This window comes from Oncorhynchus mykiss, chromosome 18 (genome assembly GCF_057628025.1).
Source record: "Oncorhynchus mykiss isolate SJ-2025 chromosome 18, ASM5762802v1, whole genome shotgun sequence".
Taxonomy (NCBI): Eukaryota; Metazoa; Chordata; class Actinopteri; order Salmoniformes; family Salmonidae; genus Oncorhynchus; species Oncorhynchus mykiss.
This window is the reverse complement of record NC_143039.1, coordinates 65,748,310-65,766,114: the sequence shown is the minus strand read 5'-3', so window position 1 is coordinate 65,766,114 and position 17,805 is coordinate 65,748,310. Positions and strand designations below refer to the sequence as shown.

General features: G+C 44.6%; 1 protein-coding gene across 1 annotated transcript in view; it reads right to left on the bottom strand.

The window, feature by feature from the left end:
* The window catches only part of LOC110496868 (voltage-gated delayed rectifier potassium channel KCNH8-like), a 104,911-nt gene that overhangs the window by 57,632 nt on the left and 29,474 nt on the right, over window positions 1–17,805 (bottom strand). Inside the window, 4 exon segments of the mRNA XM_090209101.1 lie at window positions 1–38; window positions 1,496–1,730; window positions 3,818–3,960; window positions 14,193–14,324. The exon segment at window positions 1–38 is cut by the window's left edge and continues 120 nt beyond it. Coding sequence (XP_090065227.1) covers window positions 1–38; window positions 1,496–1,730; window positions 3,818–3,960; window positions 14,193–14,324 — 548 coding nt within the window.

Here is a 17,805-nt window from a genome sequence, read left to right as displayed (position 1 = left end):
CGTACTCACGTACGTGGTACGGAAGCTGAACACAATGTCTGGTAAGGAGAGAGGGAGAGAGAGGAAAGTGAGAAGGAGAAAGGGGAAGGGAGAGAGAGAAAGAGAGGAAGCGAGAGGGAGAGAGCGAGATGGAGAGAGATATAGAGATGAGAGAGGGAGAGATTGAGAGGGAGAGAGTGAGAGGGAGAGAGATATAGTTAGAGATAGAGAGGGAGAGATAGAGAGGAAGAGAGAGGGGGAGAGCGAGAGGGAGAGAGATATAGAGAGAGATAGAGAGGAAGAGGGAGGGAGAGAGAGGAAGAGAGAGAGGGGGAGAGCGAGAGGGAGAGAGATATAGAGAGAGATAGAGAGGAAGAGGGAGGGAGAGAGAGGAAGAGAGAGGGAGAGAGGTGGGCGTAAGGTTATAGATTCATGATTTACTGTCAGATTATGTAATAAGTACACCCACTACAAGTGTCATAGGTTACTGAGCTGCTGGACCATAAACTATTCACCCTGTCCCTAACCCTAACCCTGACCCTAACACTGTCCATAACCCTAACACTGTCCCTAACACTGACCCTAACACTGTCCATAACCCTAACCCTGACCCTAACACTGACCATAACCCTAACACTGTCCCTAACACTGTCCATAACCCTAACACTGTCCATAACCCTAACCCTGACCCTAACACTGTCCATAACCCTAACCCTGACCCTAACACTGTCCATAACCCTAACCCTGACCCTAACACTGTCCATAACCCTAACACTGTCCCTAACACTGACCCTAACACTGTCCATAACCCTAACACTGACCCTAATACTGTCCATAACCCTAACACTCTCCCTAACATTGTCCCTAACCCTAACACTGACCCTAACACTGTCCCTAACATTGTCCATAACCCTAACACTGTCCCTAACACTGTCCCTGACATTGTCCCTAACCCTAACACTGACCCTAACACTGTCCACAACCCTAACACTGTCCCTAACACTGTCCATAACCCTAACACTGACCCTAACACTGTCCATAACCCTAACACTGTCCCTAACATTGTCCCTAACCCTAACACTGTCCCTAACACTGTCCCTAACCCTAACACTGTCCCTAACCCTAACTGGCCTGGCTACCTATCCACATCGTTCCGGCCAAACGCCACGCCCACTAACGTTTCTTCTCCACGAGTCTGGATGTAATCTTTCCCCGATGACTTCTCATATGCAAATACATTCAAATTGTTCTGATTGGTCGCAGAAACCGATGGGTTGGACCAGAGCCGACCTACACAAATCTTGAATCACGTAATTTTGATGTCAGCACAAACAACTTCTAGGATGTTATATTCAGACTGATGTATGAAGCGATCAATAGAGCAGCGGAATTCAATTCAGGATGAGTCACTAGGCAAAACCCTAACCAAAGCCTAACCCTAACCCCAAACTCTGACCTCACCCCACCCCACTCCACCCAACCCCCTCTCCCACACACATATGACCCTCCCCTATACCTATAATAAAGAGTATCTCCACGGCAACGTCGCTGACTGAAGTGCTCCTGGTGAGGTCATCGTCACCGATGAAGCAGACATTGTAGGGCACTGTCACGGCAACGTAGAAGGTGGCCAGCAGGATCAGCCAATCCCAGCCTGCCTTGAAGGTGCTGAAGTGAAGCAGGATGAACTTGGACTTCTTGGCGTCCGCAACCTTGTACTCCGGCAGAGCAGGGGGGTCCCCAAACACATTCTGATGGGATGAAAGGAGAACACATTCTGGTTGGATTAAAGGAGAGGGGAACACATTCTGAATGGATGAAAAGAGCGGGGAACATTCTGACTGGGTGAAAGGAGAGGGGAATACATTCTGATTGGATGAAAGGGGAATACATTCTGACAAGGATGAAAGGACAGGGGATGGGGGATGAGGGTTCAATAATAATTTTGTTGAAGTAGTCCGAGTCGAAGAACACTGATATGCTTCTGTGTGGAGGGGGGTGGAGGGTTGGAGGAGTTGGTATCAATAAAACAGATTAGAAATGTCCAAAGATGTATATATTTATTTCAGTTGGGTCAGTCCCCCACTTCTTTTTTTTAGCTTTACTGAAGAGATAGTACACTGTTAAAAGACGGGGAGGGGGAGTGGGCACGTTTCAAACCCATATCAACTCTGTGTGCAGGGGTCAGCAGCTATAACCACTGGACCACACAGGTCACACTAAAACTCACTGGTAGAAAAAAAGGATAGGACCATCCCCTAAAACATTGTTGCTATGATTTGAGTAAAGTATTGGCAGGTGCTCTCATCGCTGTTATTTGTTTGTTGTTAGGGTGTGTAGTGTTGGTTGTTAGGTTGAGTAATGTTTGTTTTTAGGGTGTGCATTGTTGGTTGTTAGGGTGAATAATGTTTGTTGTTAGGGTGTGTAGTGTTGGTTGTTAGGTTGAGTAGTGTTGGTTGTTAGGGTGAGTAATGTTTGTTGTTAGGGTGTGTAGTGTTGGTTATTATGGTGTGTAGTGTTGGTTATTATAGTGTGTAATGTTTGTTGTCAGGGTGTGTAGTGTTGGTTGTTATGGTGTGTAATGTTTGTTGTCAGGGTGTGTAGTGTTGGTTGTTATGGTGTGTAATGTTTGTTGTCAGGGTGTGTAGTGTTGGTTGTTATGGTGTGTAATGTTTGTTGTCAGGGTGTGTAGTGTTGGTTGTTATGGTGTGTAATGTTTGTTGTCAGGGTGTGTAGTGTTGGTTGTTATGGTGAGTAGTGTTGGTTATTATAGTGTGTAATGTTTGTTGTTATGGTGAGTAGTGTTGGTTATTATAGTGTGTAATGTTTGTTGTTAGGGTGTGTAGTGTTGGTTGTTAGGGTGTGTAATGTTTGTTGTTAGGGTGTGTAATGGTTGTTGTTAGGGTGTGTAGTGTTGGTTGTTAGGGTGTGTAATGTTTGTTAGGGTGTGTAGTGTTGGTTGTTAGGGTGTGTAGTGTTTGTTGTTATGGTGTGTAGTGTTGGTTGTTATGGTGAGTAGTGTTTGTTATTATGGTGTGTAATGTTTGTTGTTATGGTGTGTAATGTTTGTTGTTAAGGTGTGTAGTGTTGGTTGTTATGGTGTGTAGTGTTGGTTGTAAGGGTGTGTAGTGTTGGTTGTTAGGGTGTGTAGTGTTCGTTGTTAGGGTGAGTAATGTTTGTTGTTAGGGTGTGTAGTGTTGGTTGTTAGGGTGTGTAGTGTTGGTTGTTAGGGTGAGTAATGTTGGTTGTTAGGGTGTGTAGTGTTTGTTGTTATGGTATGTAGTGTTGGCTGTTATGGTGTGTAGTGTTGGTTGTTATGGTATGTAGTGTTGGTTGTTAGGGTGTTTAATGTTTGTTGTTATGGTATGTAGTGTTGGTTGTTAGGGTGTTTAATGTTTGTTGTTAGGGTGTGTAGTGTTGGTTGTTAGGGTGTGTAGTGTTTGTTGTTTTTTTTTTTTTTTTTTTTTTTTTTTTTTTACCTTTATTTAACCAGGCAAGTCAGTTAAGAACAAATTCTTATTTTCAATGACGGCCTGGGAACAGTGGGTTAACTGCCTGTTCAGGGGCAGAACGACAGATTTGTACCTTGTCAGCTCGGGGGTTTGAACTCACAACCTTCCGGTTACTAGTCCAACACTCTAACCACTAGGCTACCCTAGGGTGTGTAGTGTTGGCTGTTAGGGTGTTTAATGTTTGTTGTTAGGGTGTGTAGTGTTGGTTGTTAGGGTGTGTAGTGTTGGTTGTTATGGTGTGTAGTGTTTGTTGTTAGGATGTGTAATGTTTGTTGTTAGGGTGTGTAGTGCTGGTTGTTAGGGTGAGTAATTTAAGTGTGTTTTACCTTGTTGAGTTTGATCTTGCTCTTCTTCTTCTTCTTGTTGTCTTTGCTGTGGGGTTGACCAGAGATGTGGTAGAGTACAGTGCTTCTCCGCAGACGAGTAGAGCTGAATGAAGAACCAGTCTTCACCCGTCCTCGTCGGCACTCTACACACACACACACACACACACACACACACACACACACACACACACACACACACACACACACACACACACACACACACACACACACACACACACACACACACACACACACACACACAGTATTATTGTACAACCACATGGCCCCCTAGGAAATCTCAATGAAAACTGAGGAAAGAAATAGGAGGAAATCATTATGTTTGGATGAAATGTTGAATATCCAACACTGGTTACAGTGACAATGAATACATATCAAATCAAATCACAGTTTGTACACAGATTTGCAGATGTTATCGTAAGAGCAGTGAAATGTTTATGTTTCTAGATCCAACTATGCAGCAATATCTAGTAATATAATAACAATACACACATAATCCATACATTAATATCTAGTAATATAATAATACACACATAATCCATACATTAATATCTAGTAATATAATAACAATACACACATAATCCATACATTAATATCTAGTAATATAATAACAATACACACATAATCCATACATTAATATCTAGTAATATAATAACAATACACACATAATCCATACATTAATATCTAGTAATATAATAACAATACACACATAATCCATACATTAATATCTAGTAATATAATAACAATACACACATAATCCATACATTAATATCTAGTAATATAATAACAATACACACATAATCCATACACTAATATCTAGTAATATAATAACAATACACACATAATCCATACATTAATATCTAGTAATATAATAACAATACACACATAATCCATACACTAATATCTAGTAACATAATAACAATACACACATAATCCATACACTAATATCTAGTAATATAATAACAATACACACGTGTGTCTCTACACACCGTATGTGACGGTGGCTTCCATCAGGCTACTCTACCATAAAGGTCTTATTGGTGGAGTGCTGCAAAGATGGTTGTCCTTCTGGAAGGTTCTCCCATCTCCACAGAGGAACTCTGGAGCTCTGTCAGAGTGACCATTGGGTTCTTGGTCACCTTCCTCACCAAGGCCCTTTTCTCCCAATTGCTCAGTTTGGCCGGGCGGCCAGCTCTAGGAAGAGTCTTGGTGGTTCTAAACTTCTTCCATTTAAGAATGATGGCGGCCACTGTGTTCTTGGGGACCTTCAATGTTGCAGATATTTGTTGGTACCCTTCCACAGATCTGTGCCACTACACAATCCTGTCTCAGAGCTTTGCTCTGACTTGCACTATCAACTGTGGAACCTTATATAGAAAGGTGTGTGACTTTCCAAATCATGTCCAATCAATTGAATTTATCACAGGTGGACTCCACTGAAGTGTTAGATGATCAATGGAAACAGGATGCACCTGAGCTCAATTTTGTGTCTCATAGCAAAGGGTCTGAAAACATATGTAAATAAGGTATTTCTGTATTTTGTTTTTAATAAAATTGCAAACATTTCAAGAAAACATTTTCACCTTGTCATTATGGGGTATTGTGTGTAGATTGATGGGGGGGAAACAATTACGTAATCAATTTTAGAATAAGGCTGTAATGTAACAAAATATGGAAAAGGGGAAGGGGTCTGAATACTTTCCAAATGCACTGTATGTATGAAGTGGGTAAAACAGCATGTAAACATTATAAAAGTGACCAGTGTTCAATGACTCTTTGTAAATAAGGCAGCTGCCTCTAAGGTGCAGGGTAGAGTACTGGGTGCTAGCCGGCTAGTGACAATCTCTAAGGTTCAGGGTAGAGTACTGGGTGCTAGCCGGCTAGTGACAATCTCTAAGGTTCAGGGTAGAGTACTGGGTGCTAGCCGGCTAGTGACAATCTCTAAGGTTCAGGGTAGAGTACTGGGTGCTAGCCGGCTAGTGACAATCTCTAAGGTTCAGGGTAGAGTACTGGGTGCCAGCCGGCTAGTGACAACCTCTAAGGTGCAGGGTAGAGTACTGGGTGCTAGCCGGCTAGTGACAATCTCTAAGGTGCAGGGTAGAGTACTGGGTGCTAGCCGGCTAGTGACAATCTCTAAGGTGCAGGGTAGAGTACTGGGTGCTAGCCGGCTAGTGACAATCTCTAAGGTGCAGGGTAGAGTACTGGGTGCTAGCCGGCTAGTGACAATCTCTAAGGTGCAGGGTAGAGTACTGGGTGCTAGCCGGCTAGTGACAATCTCTAAGGTTCAGCGCAGGGTATTTGGGCAGAAGTTGGCTAGTGATTTCAAGGTTTTACTGTTATCCTACAAAGCATTACATGGGCTTGTCACTGGGGGCTGTGCTTTGGCAAAGTGGGTGGGGTTATATCCTTCCTGTTTGGCCCTGTCCGGGGGTGTCCTCGGATGGGACCACAGTGTCTCCTGACCCCTCCTGTCTCAGCCTCCAGTATTTATGCTGCAGTAGTTTATGTGTCGGGGGGCTAGGGTCAGTTTGTTATATCTGGAGTACTTCTCCTGTCCTATTCGGTGTCCTGTGTGAATTTAAGTGTGCTCTCTCTAATTCTCTCTTTCTCTCTTTCTTTCTCTCTCTCGGAGGACCTGAGCCCTAGGACCATGCCCCAGGACTACCTGACATGATGACTCCTTGCTGTCCCCAGTCCACCTGGCCGTGCTGCTGCTCCAGTTTCAACTGTTCTGCCTTATTATTATTCGACCATGCTGGTCATTTATGAACATTTGAACATCTTGGCCATGTTCTGTTATAATCTCCACCCGGCACAGCCAGACATAGCCTGGTTCCTCTCTAGGTTTCTTTCTAGGTTTTGGCCTTTCTAGGGAGTTTTTCCTAGCCACCGTGCTTCTACACCTGCATTGCTTGCTGTTTGGGGTTTTAGGCTGGGTTTCTGTACAGCACTTTGAGATATCAGCTGATGTACGAAGCACTATATAAATACATTTGATTTGATTTGATTTGCTTGCTCCTACCTATCTTTCCGATTTGGTCCTGCCGTACATACCTACACGTACACTACTGTCACAAGACGCAGGCCTCCTAATTGCCCCTAGAATTTCTAAGCAAACAGCTGGAGGCAGGGCATTCTCCTATAGAGCTCCATTTTTATGGAATGGTCTGCCTACCCATGTGAGAGACGCAGACTCGGTCTCAACCTTTAAGCCTTTATTGAAGACTCATCTCTTCAGTAGGTCCTATGATTGAGTGTAGTCTGGCCCAGGAGTGTGAAGGTGAACGGAAAGGAACTGGAGCAACGAATCGCCCTTGCTGTCTCTGCCTGGCCAGTTCCCCTCTCTCCACTGGGATTCTCTGCCTCTAACCCTATTACAGGGGCTGAGTCACTGGCTTACTGGTGCTCTTCCATGCCGTCTCTAGGAGGGGTGCGTCACTTGAGTGGGTTGAGTCACTGACGTGGTCTTCCTGTCTGGGTTGGCGCCCCCCCTTGGGTTGTGCCGTGCCGGAGATCTTTGTGGGCTATACTCGGGCCTTGTTGATGGTAAGTTGAAAATATCCCTCTAGTGGTGTGGGGGCTGTACTTTGGCAAAGTGGGTGGGGTTATATCCTGCCTTTTTGGCCCTGTCCGGGGGTATCATCGGATGGAGCCACAGTGTATCCAGACCCCTCCTGTCTCAGCCTCCAATATTTATGCTGCAGTAGTTTATGTGTCGGGGGGCTAGGGTCAGTCTGTTATATCTGGAGTATTTCTCCTGTCCTATTCGGTGTCCTGTGTGAATTTAAGTATGCTCTCTCTCTAATTCTCTCTTTCTCTATTTCTTTCTCTCTCTCGGAGGACCTGAGCCCTAGGACAATGCCTCAGGACTACCTGGCATGATGACTCCTTGCTGTCCCCAGTCCACCTGGCCGTGCTGCTACTCCAGTTTCAACTGTTCTGCCTGCGGCTATGGAACCCTGACCTGTTCACCGGACATGCTACCTGTCCCAGACCTGCTGTTTTCAACTCTCTAGAGACAGCAGGAGCGGTAGAAATACTCTCAATGATCGGCTATGAAAAGCCAACTGACATTTACTCCTGAGGTGCTGACTTGTTGCACCCTCGACAACTACTGTGATTATTATTATTTGACCATGCTGGTCATTTATGAACATTTGAACATCTTGGCCATGTTCTGCTATAATCTCCACCCGGCACAGCCAGAAGAGGACTAGCCACCCCTCATAGCCTGGTTCCTCTCTAGGTTTCTTCCTAGGTTTTGGCCTTTCTAGGGAGTTTTTCCTAGCCACCGTGCTTCTACACGTGCATTGCTTGCTGTTTGGGGTTTTAGGCTGGGTTTCTGTACAGCACTTTGAGATATCAGCTGATGTAAGAAGGGCTATATAAATACATTTGATTTGATTTGATTGCTATTTAACAGTCTGATGGCCTGGTGATAGAAGCTGTTTATCAATCTCGGTCCCAGATGTAATGCACTTGTATTGTCTCCGCCTTCTAAATGGTAGCAGGGTAAACAGGCCGTGGCTGAGGACCTTGATGATCTTTTATTTGATTGAACCTTTACTGAAGTAGGAAAGTCTGTTAAGAAGAAATTCTTATTTTACAATGATGGCCTAACCCGGCCAAACCCTCCCCTAACCCGGCCAAACCCTCCCCTAACCCGGCCAAACCCCCCCCTAACCCGGCCAAACCCTCCCCTAACCCGGCCAAACCCTAACCCGGCCAAACCCTCCCCTAACCCGGCCAAACCCTCCCCTAACCCAGCCTCCAGAGGTTGAAGAGGTGCTGTTGGGCTATCAGTGTGAAGGGACCATTTCAGATCCTCAGTGATGTGCGCGACTAGGAACTTTAAGTTTTTGACCCTTTCTACTGTGGCCCCATCGATGTGTATGGGGTCGTGCTCTCTCTGCTGTCTCCTTCTGTCAAGCCTACCAGTATTTTGTTGTCAGCAAACTTGATGATTGAGTTGGAGATGTGCGTGAATAGGGAGTCCAGGAGGAGGCTGAGCACACACCCCTGTGGGGCCCCTGTGTTGAGGATCAGCGTGGCGATGGGCCGACCACATTAGGTCGGCCCATCAAGAAGTCTAGGACCCAGTTGCACAGGTCGGTGTTCAAACCCAGAGATGGCATGAGAGAGGATAAGGTATGGACAGGAGAGATGGAAAGAGAGAGGGAGACAGAAGAGGAGGTATGGAAAGGAGAGATGGAAAGAGAGAGGGAGAGAGAGGATGAGGTATGGACAAGAGAGATGGAAAGAGAGAGGGAGAGAGAAGAGGAGGTATGGACAGGAGAGATGGGATGAGAGAGGGAGAGAGAGGAGAAGGTATGGACAGAAGAGATGGTATGAAAGAGGGGGAGAGAGGAGGAGGTATGGACAGGAGAGATGGTATGAGAGAGAGGGAGAGAGGAGGAGGTACGGACAGGAGAGATGGTATGAGAGAGGGAGAGAGAGGAGGAGGTACGGACAGAAGAGATGGTATGAAAGAGGGGCAGAGAGGAGGAGGTATGGACAGGTGAGATGTATGAGAGAGGGAGAGAGAGGAGGAGGTACGGACAGAAGAGATGGTATGAGAGAGGGGGAGAAAGAAGCAGGTACGGAGAGAAGAGATGGTATGAGAGAGGGGGAGAGAGAAGCAGGTATGGACAGGAGAGATGGTATGAGAGAGGGGGAGAGAGGAGGAGGCACTGACAGGAGATAAGGTATGAGAGAGGGGAAGAGAGGAGGAGGTATGGACAGCAGAGATGGTATGAGAGAGGGTGAGAGAGGAGGAGGTATGGACAGGAGAGATGGTATGAGAGAGGGGGAGAGAGGAGGAGGTATGGACAGGAGAGATGGTATGAGAGAGGGGGAGAGAGAAGCAGGTACGGACAGAAGAGATGGTATGAGAGAGGGGGAGAGAGAAGCAGGTACGGACAGAAGAGATGGTATGAGAGAGGGGAAGAGAGAAGCAGGTTTGGACAGGAGAGATGGTATGAGAGAGGGGGAGAGAGAAGTAGGTATGGGCAGGAGAGATGGTATGAGAGAGGAGGAGGTACGGACAGAAGAGATGGTATGAGAGAGGGGGAGAGAGGAGGAGGTATGGACAGGAGAGAGGGGGAGAGAGGAGGAGGTACGGACAGGAGAGATGGTATGAGAGAGGGGGAGAGAGGAGCAGTTACGGACAGAAGAGATGGTATGAGAGAGGGGGAGAGAGGGGGAGAGAGGAGGAGGTATGGACAGGAGAGATGGTATGAGAGAGGAGGAGAGAGAAGCAGGTATGGACAGGAGAGATGGTATGAGAGAGGGGGAGAGAGGAGCAGGTATGGACAGGAGAGATGGTATGAGAGAGGGGGAGAGAGAAGCAGGTATGGACAGGAGAGATGGTATGAGAGAGGGGGAGAAAGGAGGAGGCACTGAAAGGAGAGATGGTATGAGAGAGGGGGAGAGAGGAGGAGGTATGGACAGCAGAGATGGTATGAGAGAGGGTGAGAGAGGAGGAGGTATGGACAGGAGAGATGGTATGAGAGAGGGGGAAAGAGGAGGAGGTATGGACAGGAGAGATGGTATGAGAGAGGGGGAGAGAGAAGCAGGTACGGACAGAAGAGATGGTATGAGAGAGGGGAAGAGAGAAGCAGGTATGGACAAGAGAGATGGTATGAGAGAGGAGGAGAGAGAAGCAGGTATGGACAGGAGAGATGGTATGAGAGAGGGGGAGAGAGGAGCAGGTATGGACAGGATAGATGGTATGAGAGAGGGGGAGGTATGACCAGGAGAGAGGGGGAGAGAGGAGGAGGTATGGACAGAAGAGATGGTATGAGAGAGGGGGAGAGAGGAGCAGGTATGGACAGGAGAGAGGGTATGAGAGAGGGGGAGAGAGGAGGAGGTACGGACATGAGAGATGGTATGAGAGAGGGGGAGAGAGGAGGAGGTATGGACAGGAGAGATGGTATGAGAGAGGGGAGAGAGGAGGAGGTATGGATAGGAGAGATGGTATGAGAGAGGGGGAGAGAGAAGCAGGTACGGGCAGGAGAGATGGTATGAGAGAGGGGGAGAGAGGAGGAGGCACTGACAGGAGAGATAGTATGAGAGAGGGGGAGAGAGGAGGAGGCACTGACAGGAGAGATGGTATGAGAGAGGGGGAGAGAGGAGGAGGTATGGACAGGAGAGATGGTATGAGAGAAGGGGAGATAGGAGGAGGTATGGACAGGAGAGATTGTATGAGAGAGGGGGAGAGAGGAGCAGGTATGGACAGGAGAGATGGTATGAGAGAGGGGGAGAGAGGAGGAGGTGGAATGAGAGAGGAGGAGATGGAATGAGAGAGGGGGAGAGAGGAGGTGGTATGGACAGGAGAGAGGGGGAGAGAGGAGGAGGTATGGACAGGAGAGATGGTATGAGAGAGGGAGAGAGGAGGAGGTATGGACAGGAGAGATGGTATGAGAGAGGGGGAGAGAGGAGGAGGTATGGACAGGAGAGATGGTATGAGAGAGGGGGAGAGAGGAGGAGGTATGGACAGGAGAGATGGTATGGGAGAGGGGAGAGAGGAGGAGGTATGGACAGGAGAGATGGTATGAGAGAGGGGGAGAGAGGAGGAGGTATGGACAGGAGAGATGGTATGAGAGAGGGTGAGAGGAGGAGGTATGGATAGGAGAGATGGTATGAGAGAGGCGAGAGAGGAGGAGGTATGGACAGGAGAGATGGTATGAGAGAGGGGGAGAGGAGGAGGTATGGACAGGAGAGATGGTATGAGAGAGGGGGAGAGAGGAGGAGGTATGGACAGGAGAGATGGTATGAGAGAGGGGGAGAGAGGAGGAGGTATGGACAGGACAGATGGTATGAGAGAAGGGGAGAGAGGAGGAGGTATGGACAGGAGAGATGGTACGAGAGAGGGGAGAGAGGAGGAGGTATGGACAGGAGAGAGGGGGAGAGAGGGGGAGAGAGGAGGAGGTACTGACAGGAGAGATGGTATGAGAGAGGGGGAGAGAGGAGGAGGTATGGACAGGAGAGATGGTATGAGAGAGGGGAGAGAGGAGGAGGTATGGATAGGAGAGATGGTATGAGAGAGGGGGAGAGAGAAGCAGGTACGGACAGGAGAGATGGTATGAGAGAGGGGAGAGAGGAGGAGGTACGGACAGAAGAGATGGTATGAGAGAGGGGGAGAGAGGAGGAGGCACTGACAGGAGAGATGGTATGAGAGAGGGGGAGAGAGGAGGAGGTATGGACAGGAGCGATGGTATGAGAGAGGGAGAGAGAGGAGGAGGTACGGACAGGAGAGATGGAAAGAGAGAGGGGTAGATAGGAGGAGGCACTGACAGGAGAGATAGTATGAGAGAGGGGGAGAGAGGAGGAGGCACTGACAGGAGAGATGGTATGAGAGAGGGGGAGAGAGGAGGAGGTATGGACAGGAGAGATGGTATGAGAGAAGGGGAGAGAGGAGGAGGTATGGACAGGAGAGATGGTATGAGAGAGGGGGAGAGAGAAGCAGGTACGGACAGAAGAGATGGTATGAGAGAGGGGAGAGAGGAGGAGGTACGGACAGAAGAGATGGTATGAGAGAGGGGGATAGAGGAGGAGGCATGGACAGAAGAGATGGTATGAGAGAGGGGGAGAGAGGAGCAGGTATGGACAGGAGAGATGGTATGAGAGAGGGGGAGAGAGGAGGAGGTATGGACAGAAGAGATGGTATGAGAGAGGGGGAGAGAGGAGGTGGTATGGACAGGAGAGAGGGGGAGAGAGAGGGGGAGAGAGGAGGAGGTATGGACAGGAGAGATGGTATGAGAGAGGGGGAGAGAGGAGGAGGTATGGACAGGAGAGATGGAAAGTGAGAGGGATGCTAGAGGAGGCAGTATGAAGAGTAGAGATGGAAAGAGAGAGAGAAAGTGAGAGATAAAGGGGGGAAACAGGGAGAAAAGATAGGAAGGGAGGGACAGAGAGGTAGGTAGGCAGAGATGGGGAGGGAGGGAGGGGGTGAGAAGGACAAAGAGGTATGTAGGGAAGATGGGGAGGGAGGGATAGAGAGGTAGGTAGGGAGAGATGGGGAGGGAGGGAGGGGGGAGGGAAGGAAGGAAGGACAAAGAGGTATGTAGGGAAAGATAGGGAGGGAGGGAGGGAGGGAGGGAGGGAGGGAGGGAGGGAGGGAGGGAGGGAGGGAGGGAGGGAGGGAGGGAGGGATAGAGAGGTAGGTAGGGAGAGATGGGGAGGGAGGGAGGGATAGAGAGGTAGGTAGGGAGAGATGGGGAGGGAGGGGGGAGGGAAGGAAGGAAGGACAAAGAGGTATGTAGGGAAAGATGGGGAGAGAGGGAGGGAGGGAGGGAGGGAGGGAGGGAGGGAGGGAGGGAGGGAGGGAGGGAGGGAGGGGGGATTGGGTGAGAAGGACAAAGAGGTATGTAGGTAAAGATGGGGAGAGAGGGATAGAGAGGTAGGTAGGGAGAGATGGGGAGGGAGGGAGGGGGGAGGGAAGGAAGGAAGGACAAAGAGGTATGTAGGGAAAGATGGGGAGGGAGGGAGGGAGGGAGGGAGGGAGGGAGGGAGGGAGGGAGGGAGGGAGGGAGGGAGGGGGGAGGGGGGAGGGGAGGGAGGGAAGGACAAAGAGGTAGGTAGGAAGAGGTGGGGAGAGGGACAGAGTGGGAGGGAGGGAGGGAGGGAGGGAGGGAGGGAGGGAGGGAGGGAGGGAGGGAGGGAGGGAGGGAGGGAGGGAGGGAGGGAGGGAGGGAGGGGGGAGGGAGGGAGGGAGGGAGCGAGGGAGGGAGGGAGGGAGGGAGGGAAAGAGACAAATGCAAATGGAGCGAAGATGGGAACAAGGGAGCAAGAGAGGGAGGGGTTGTTGACGACACAGAGATTGGGGTCCCCTGTTCTGCACACAAAGTACAATCTGCCTGAAGGTGTGTGTGTGTGTGTGTGTGTGTGTGTGCGTGTGTGTGTGGGTGGTTGCGTGTGCGCGTGCCAATGTGTGTGTTAAGATGGGTTTCCCTTGCCTGGATTCAGATGATCTGTGTATTGCTTTTGCAATACTGACAAAAACACACACTTCTTCAGAGCTGTGTTTTCTGTTATCTCAGTACTGATGCTGACAACATTTACAATGCTAATTGTTGAACAATGAACATGCAGATGCAATATAGAAAAACATGTACAATCCAGTCATTACTCCCCGTGTTTATCTCTCCTAAAACATGTGCAGTATCAGGCTTTTTCTTTGTGTAAAAAGTACATCATTACGTGAATAAAAAGAAACCATGTTTTTGTTTGTTGTTTTGTTGGAATGTACAGTAATGAAAGTAATTAGACACCGAGCCGTGAGGGGAGGAGATGAGGAATGAGCAAAAACATTATTGACTGCAGATATACACACCCACACACACACACACACACTGACCTTCTCGCCTGTCCTCTGGCATGGCCTTGGCCTTGGTGTCTGTGATGTCTTTATATGAAGCCAGGAAGAGCACCACGTCTCCCTTCTCATTCTTAATGGGGACAATTTCCAGCAGGCACCAGAACAACGATGCTGCAGTACACACACACACACACACACACACACACACACACACACACACACACACACACACACACACACACACACACACACACACACACACACACACACACACACACACACACATTATACACATGATACGCATACAGTGGAGTAAGGTGAAGTTGCCGCTAGATGCTGATCTGGAGTCAGTTTAGCATTTTCCCCAGTAATGGTTAAGGTTAGGCTTGGGGGAAGCTGATCCTAGATCTGTACCTAAGGGAAACTTCACCCCAGAGCCACACTACAGTATGGACATGCTACTGTACATGTGACCAATCATCTGAAATAAGGCTCAACATCTGATTAGTTGATCTAATGTTTTTGGCAGTTTTTTAAAGACTTTTTATGTAAATACAGATTCAGAGCTTCAAAACGTTGTATCATACGCTGTACAACACATGTTATAATCACATCTAATACAGTCAAAACACATTAGAATCACATTACACATCAAAACACATTAGAATCCCATTACGAATCAAAACACATTATTATCACATTACACATCAACACACATTATAATCACATTACACATCAAAACACATTTTAATCCCATTACAAATCAAGGCACATTATTATCACATTACACATCAAAACACATTAGAATCCCATTACGAATCAAAACACATTAGAATCACATTACACATCAAAACACATTAGAATCACATTACACATCAAAACACATTTTAATCACATTACAAATCAAAACACATTATTATCACATTACAAATCAAAACACATTAGAATCATATTACAAATCAAAACACATTTTAATCATATTACACATCAAAACACATTATTATCACATTACAAATCAAAACACATTATTATCACATTACACATCAAAACACATTTTAATCATATTACACATCAAAACACATTATTATCACATTACAAATCAAAACACATTTTAATCATATTACACATCAAAACACATTATTATCACATTACACATCAAAACACATTTTAATCATATTACACATCAAAACACATTATTATCACATTACAAATCAAAACACATTATTATCACATTACAAATCAAAACACATTATTATCACATTACACATCAAAACACATTTTAATCATATTACACATCAAAACACATTATTATCACATTACAAATCAAAACACATTTTAATCACATTACAAATCAAAACACATTATTATCACATTACAAATCAAAACACATTATTATCACATTACACATCAAAACACATTTTAATCATATTACACATCAAAACACATTAGAATCATATTACAAATCAAAACACATTTTAATCATATTACACATCAAAACACATTATTATCACATTACAAATCAAAACACATTATTATCACATTACACATCAAAACACATTTTAATCACATTACAAATCAAAACACATTATTATCACATTACACATCAAAACACATTTTAATCATATTACACATCAAAACACATTATTATCACATTACAAATCAAAACACATTTTAATCACATTACAAATCAAAACACATTATTATCACATTACAAATCAAAACACATTATTATCACATTACACATCAAAACACATTTTAATCATATTACACATCAAAACACATTATTATCACATTACAAATCAAAACACATTATTATCACATTACACATCAAAACACATTTTAATCATATTACACATCAAAACACATTATTATCACATTACAAATCAAAACACATTTTAATCACATTACAAATCAAAACACATTATTATCACATTACAAATCAAAACACATTATTATCACATTACACATCAAAACACATTTTAATCATATTACACATCAAAACACATTAGAATCATATTACAAATCAAAACACATTTTAATCATATTACACATCAAAACACATTATTATCACATTACAAATCAAAACACATTATTATCACATTACACATCAAAACACATTTTAATCACATTACAAATCAAAACACATTATTATCACATTACACATCAAAACACATTTTAATCATATTACACATCAAAACACATTATTATCACATTACAAATCAAAACACATTTTAATCACATTACAAATCAAAACACATTATTATCACATTACAAATCAAAACACATTATTATCACATTACACATCAAAACACATTTTAATCATATTACACATCAAAACACATTATTATCACATTACAAATCAAAACACATTATTATCACATTACACATCAAAACACATTTTAATCATATTACACATCAAAACACATTATTATCACATTACAAATCAAAACACATTATTATCACATTACACATCAAAACACATTTTAATCATATTACACATCAAAACACATTATTATCACATTACAAATCAAAACACATTTTAATCACATTACAAATCAAAACACATTTTAATCACATTACAAATCAAAACACATTATTATCACATTACAAATCAACACACATTATAATCATATTACACACCAAAACACATTTTAATCATATTACAAATCAAGTTATGTAATACAGACAACAGATTATTCTTTGAAGCATGCAGATATGTACAGTATAATAAAGATGCATGAAAGCAGTCAAACACACATTCCCTAAAACCCTAGCAGGAGTTCTGTAGGTGTATCTGTGTGTTCTTGCACACTATTCCCCAGGCACACTATGCCCCAAGGACCATTTAAGATTGGCCTCTTTTTTTCAATTTTCACCTAAAATGACATACCCAAATCCTGATCCAATGAACCATTGTATTTCGGTTCAACATTTTGTTTCAAGACTGCACAAATGTGCCAAATTTGTTTATTAATAACTTTTCATGTTCATAACTGTGCACTCTCCTCAAACAATAGCATGGTATTATTTCACTGTAATAGCTACTCTAAATTGGACAGTGCAGTTAGATTAACAAGAATTTAAGATTTCTGCCAATATTAGATATGTCTATGTCCTGGGAAATGTTCTTGTTACTTACAACCTCATGCTAATCGCATTAGCCTACGTTAGCTCAACCGTCCCGCAATATCTAAGTCAGGGGATCTCTGTAAGAATGATGCAATCTTGGTAAATAATGGTAAATCTGAGAATTGAGGTGAATATTGTATATGTGTGTAGTCTAGTGTGTAAGTGTGGGCATATGTGTGTGTGAAGTGTATAAAATATGTTAGTCTGTGTGATTTAGACTTTATGAACGTGCTCTCTGTCAAGAATAGTATGTAATGTACTGTATGTAATATGAATAGTATGTAATGTACTGTATGTAGTATGAATAGTATGTAATGTACTGTATGTAGTATGAATAGTATGTAATGTACTGTATGTAATATGAATAGTATGTAATGTACTGTATGTAATATGAATAGTATGTAATGTACTGTATGTAATATGAATAGTATGTAATGTACTGTATGTAGTATGAATAGTATGTAATGTACTGTATGTAGTATGAATAGTATGTAATGTACTGTATGTAATATGAATAGTATGT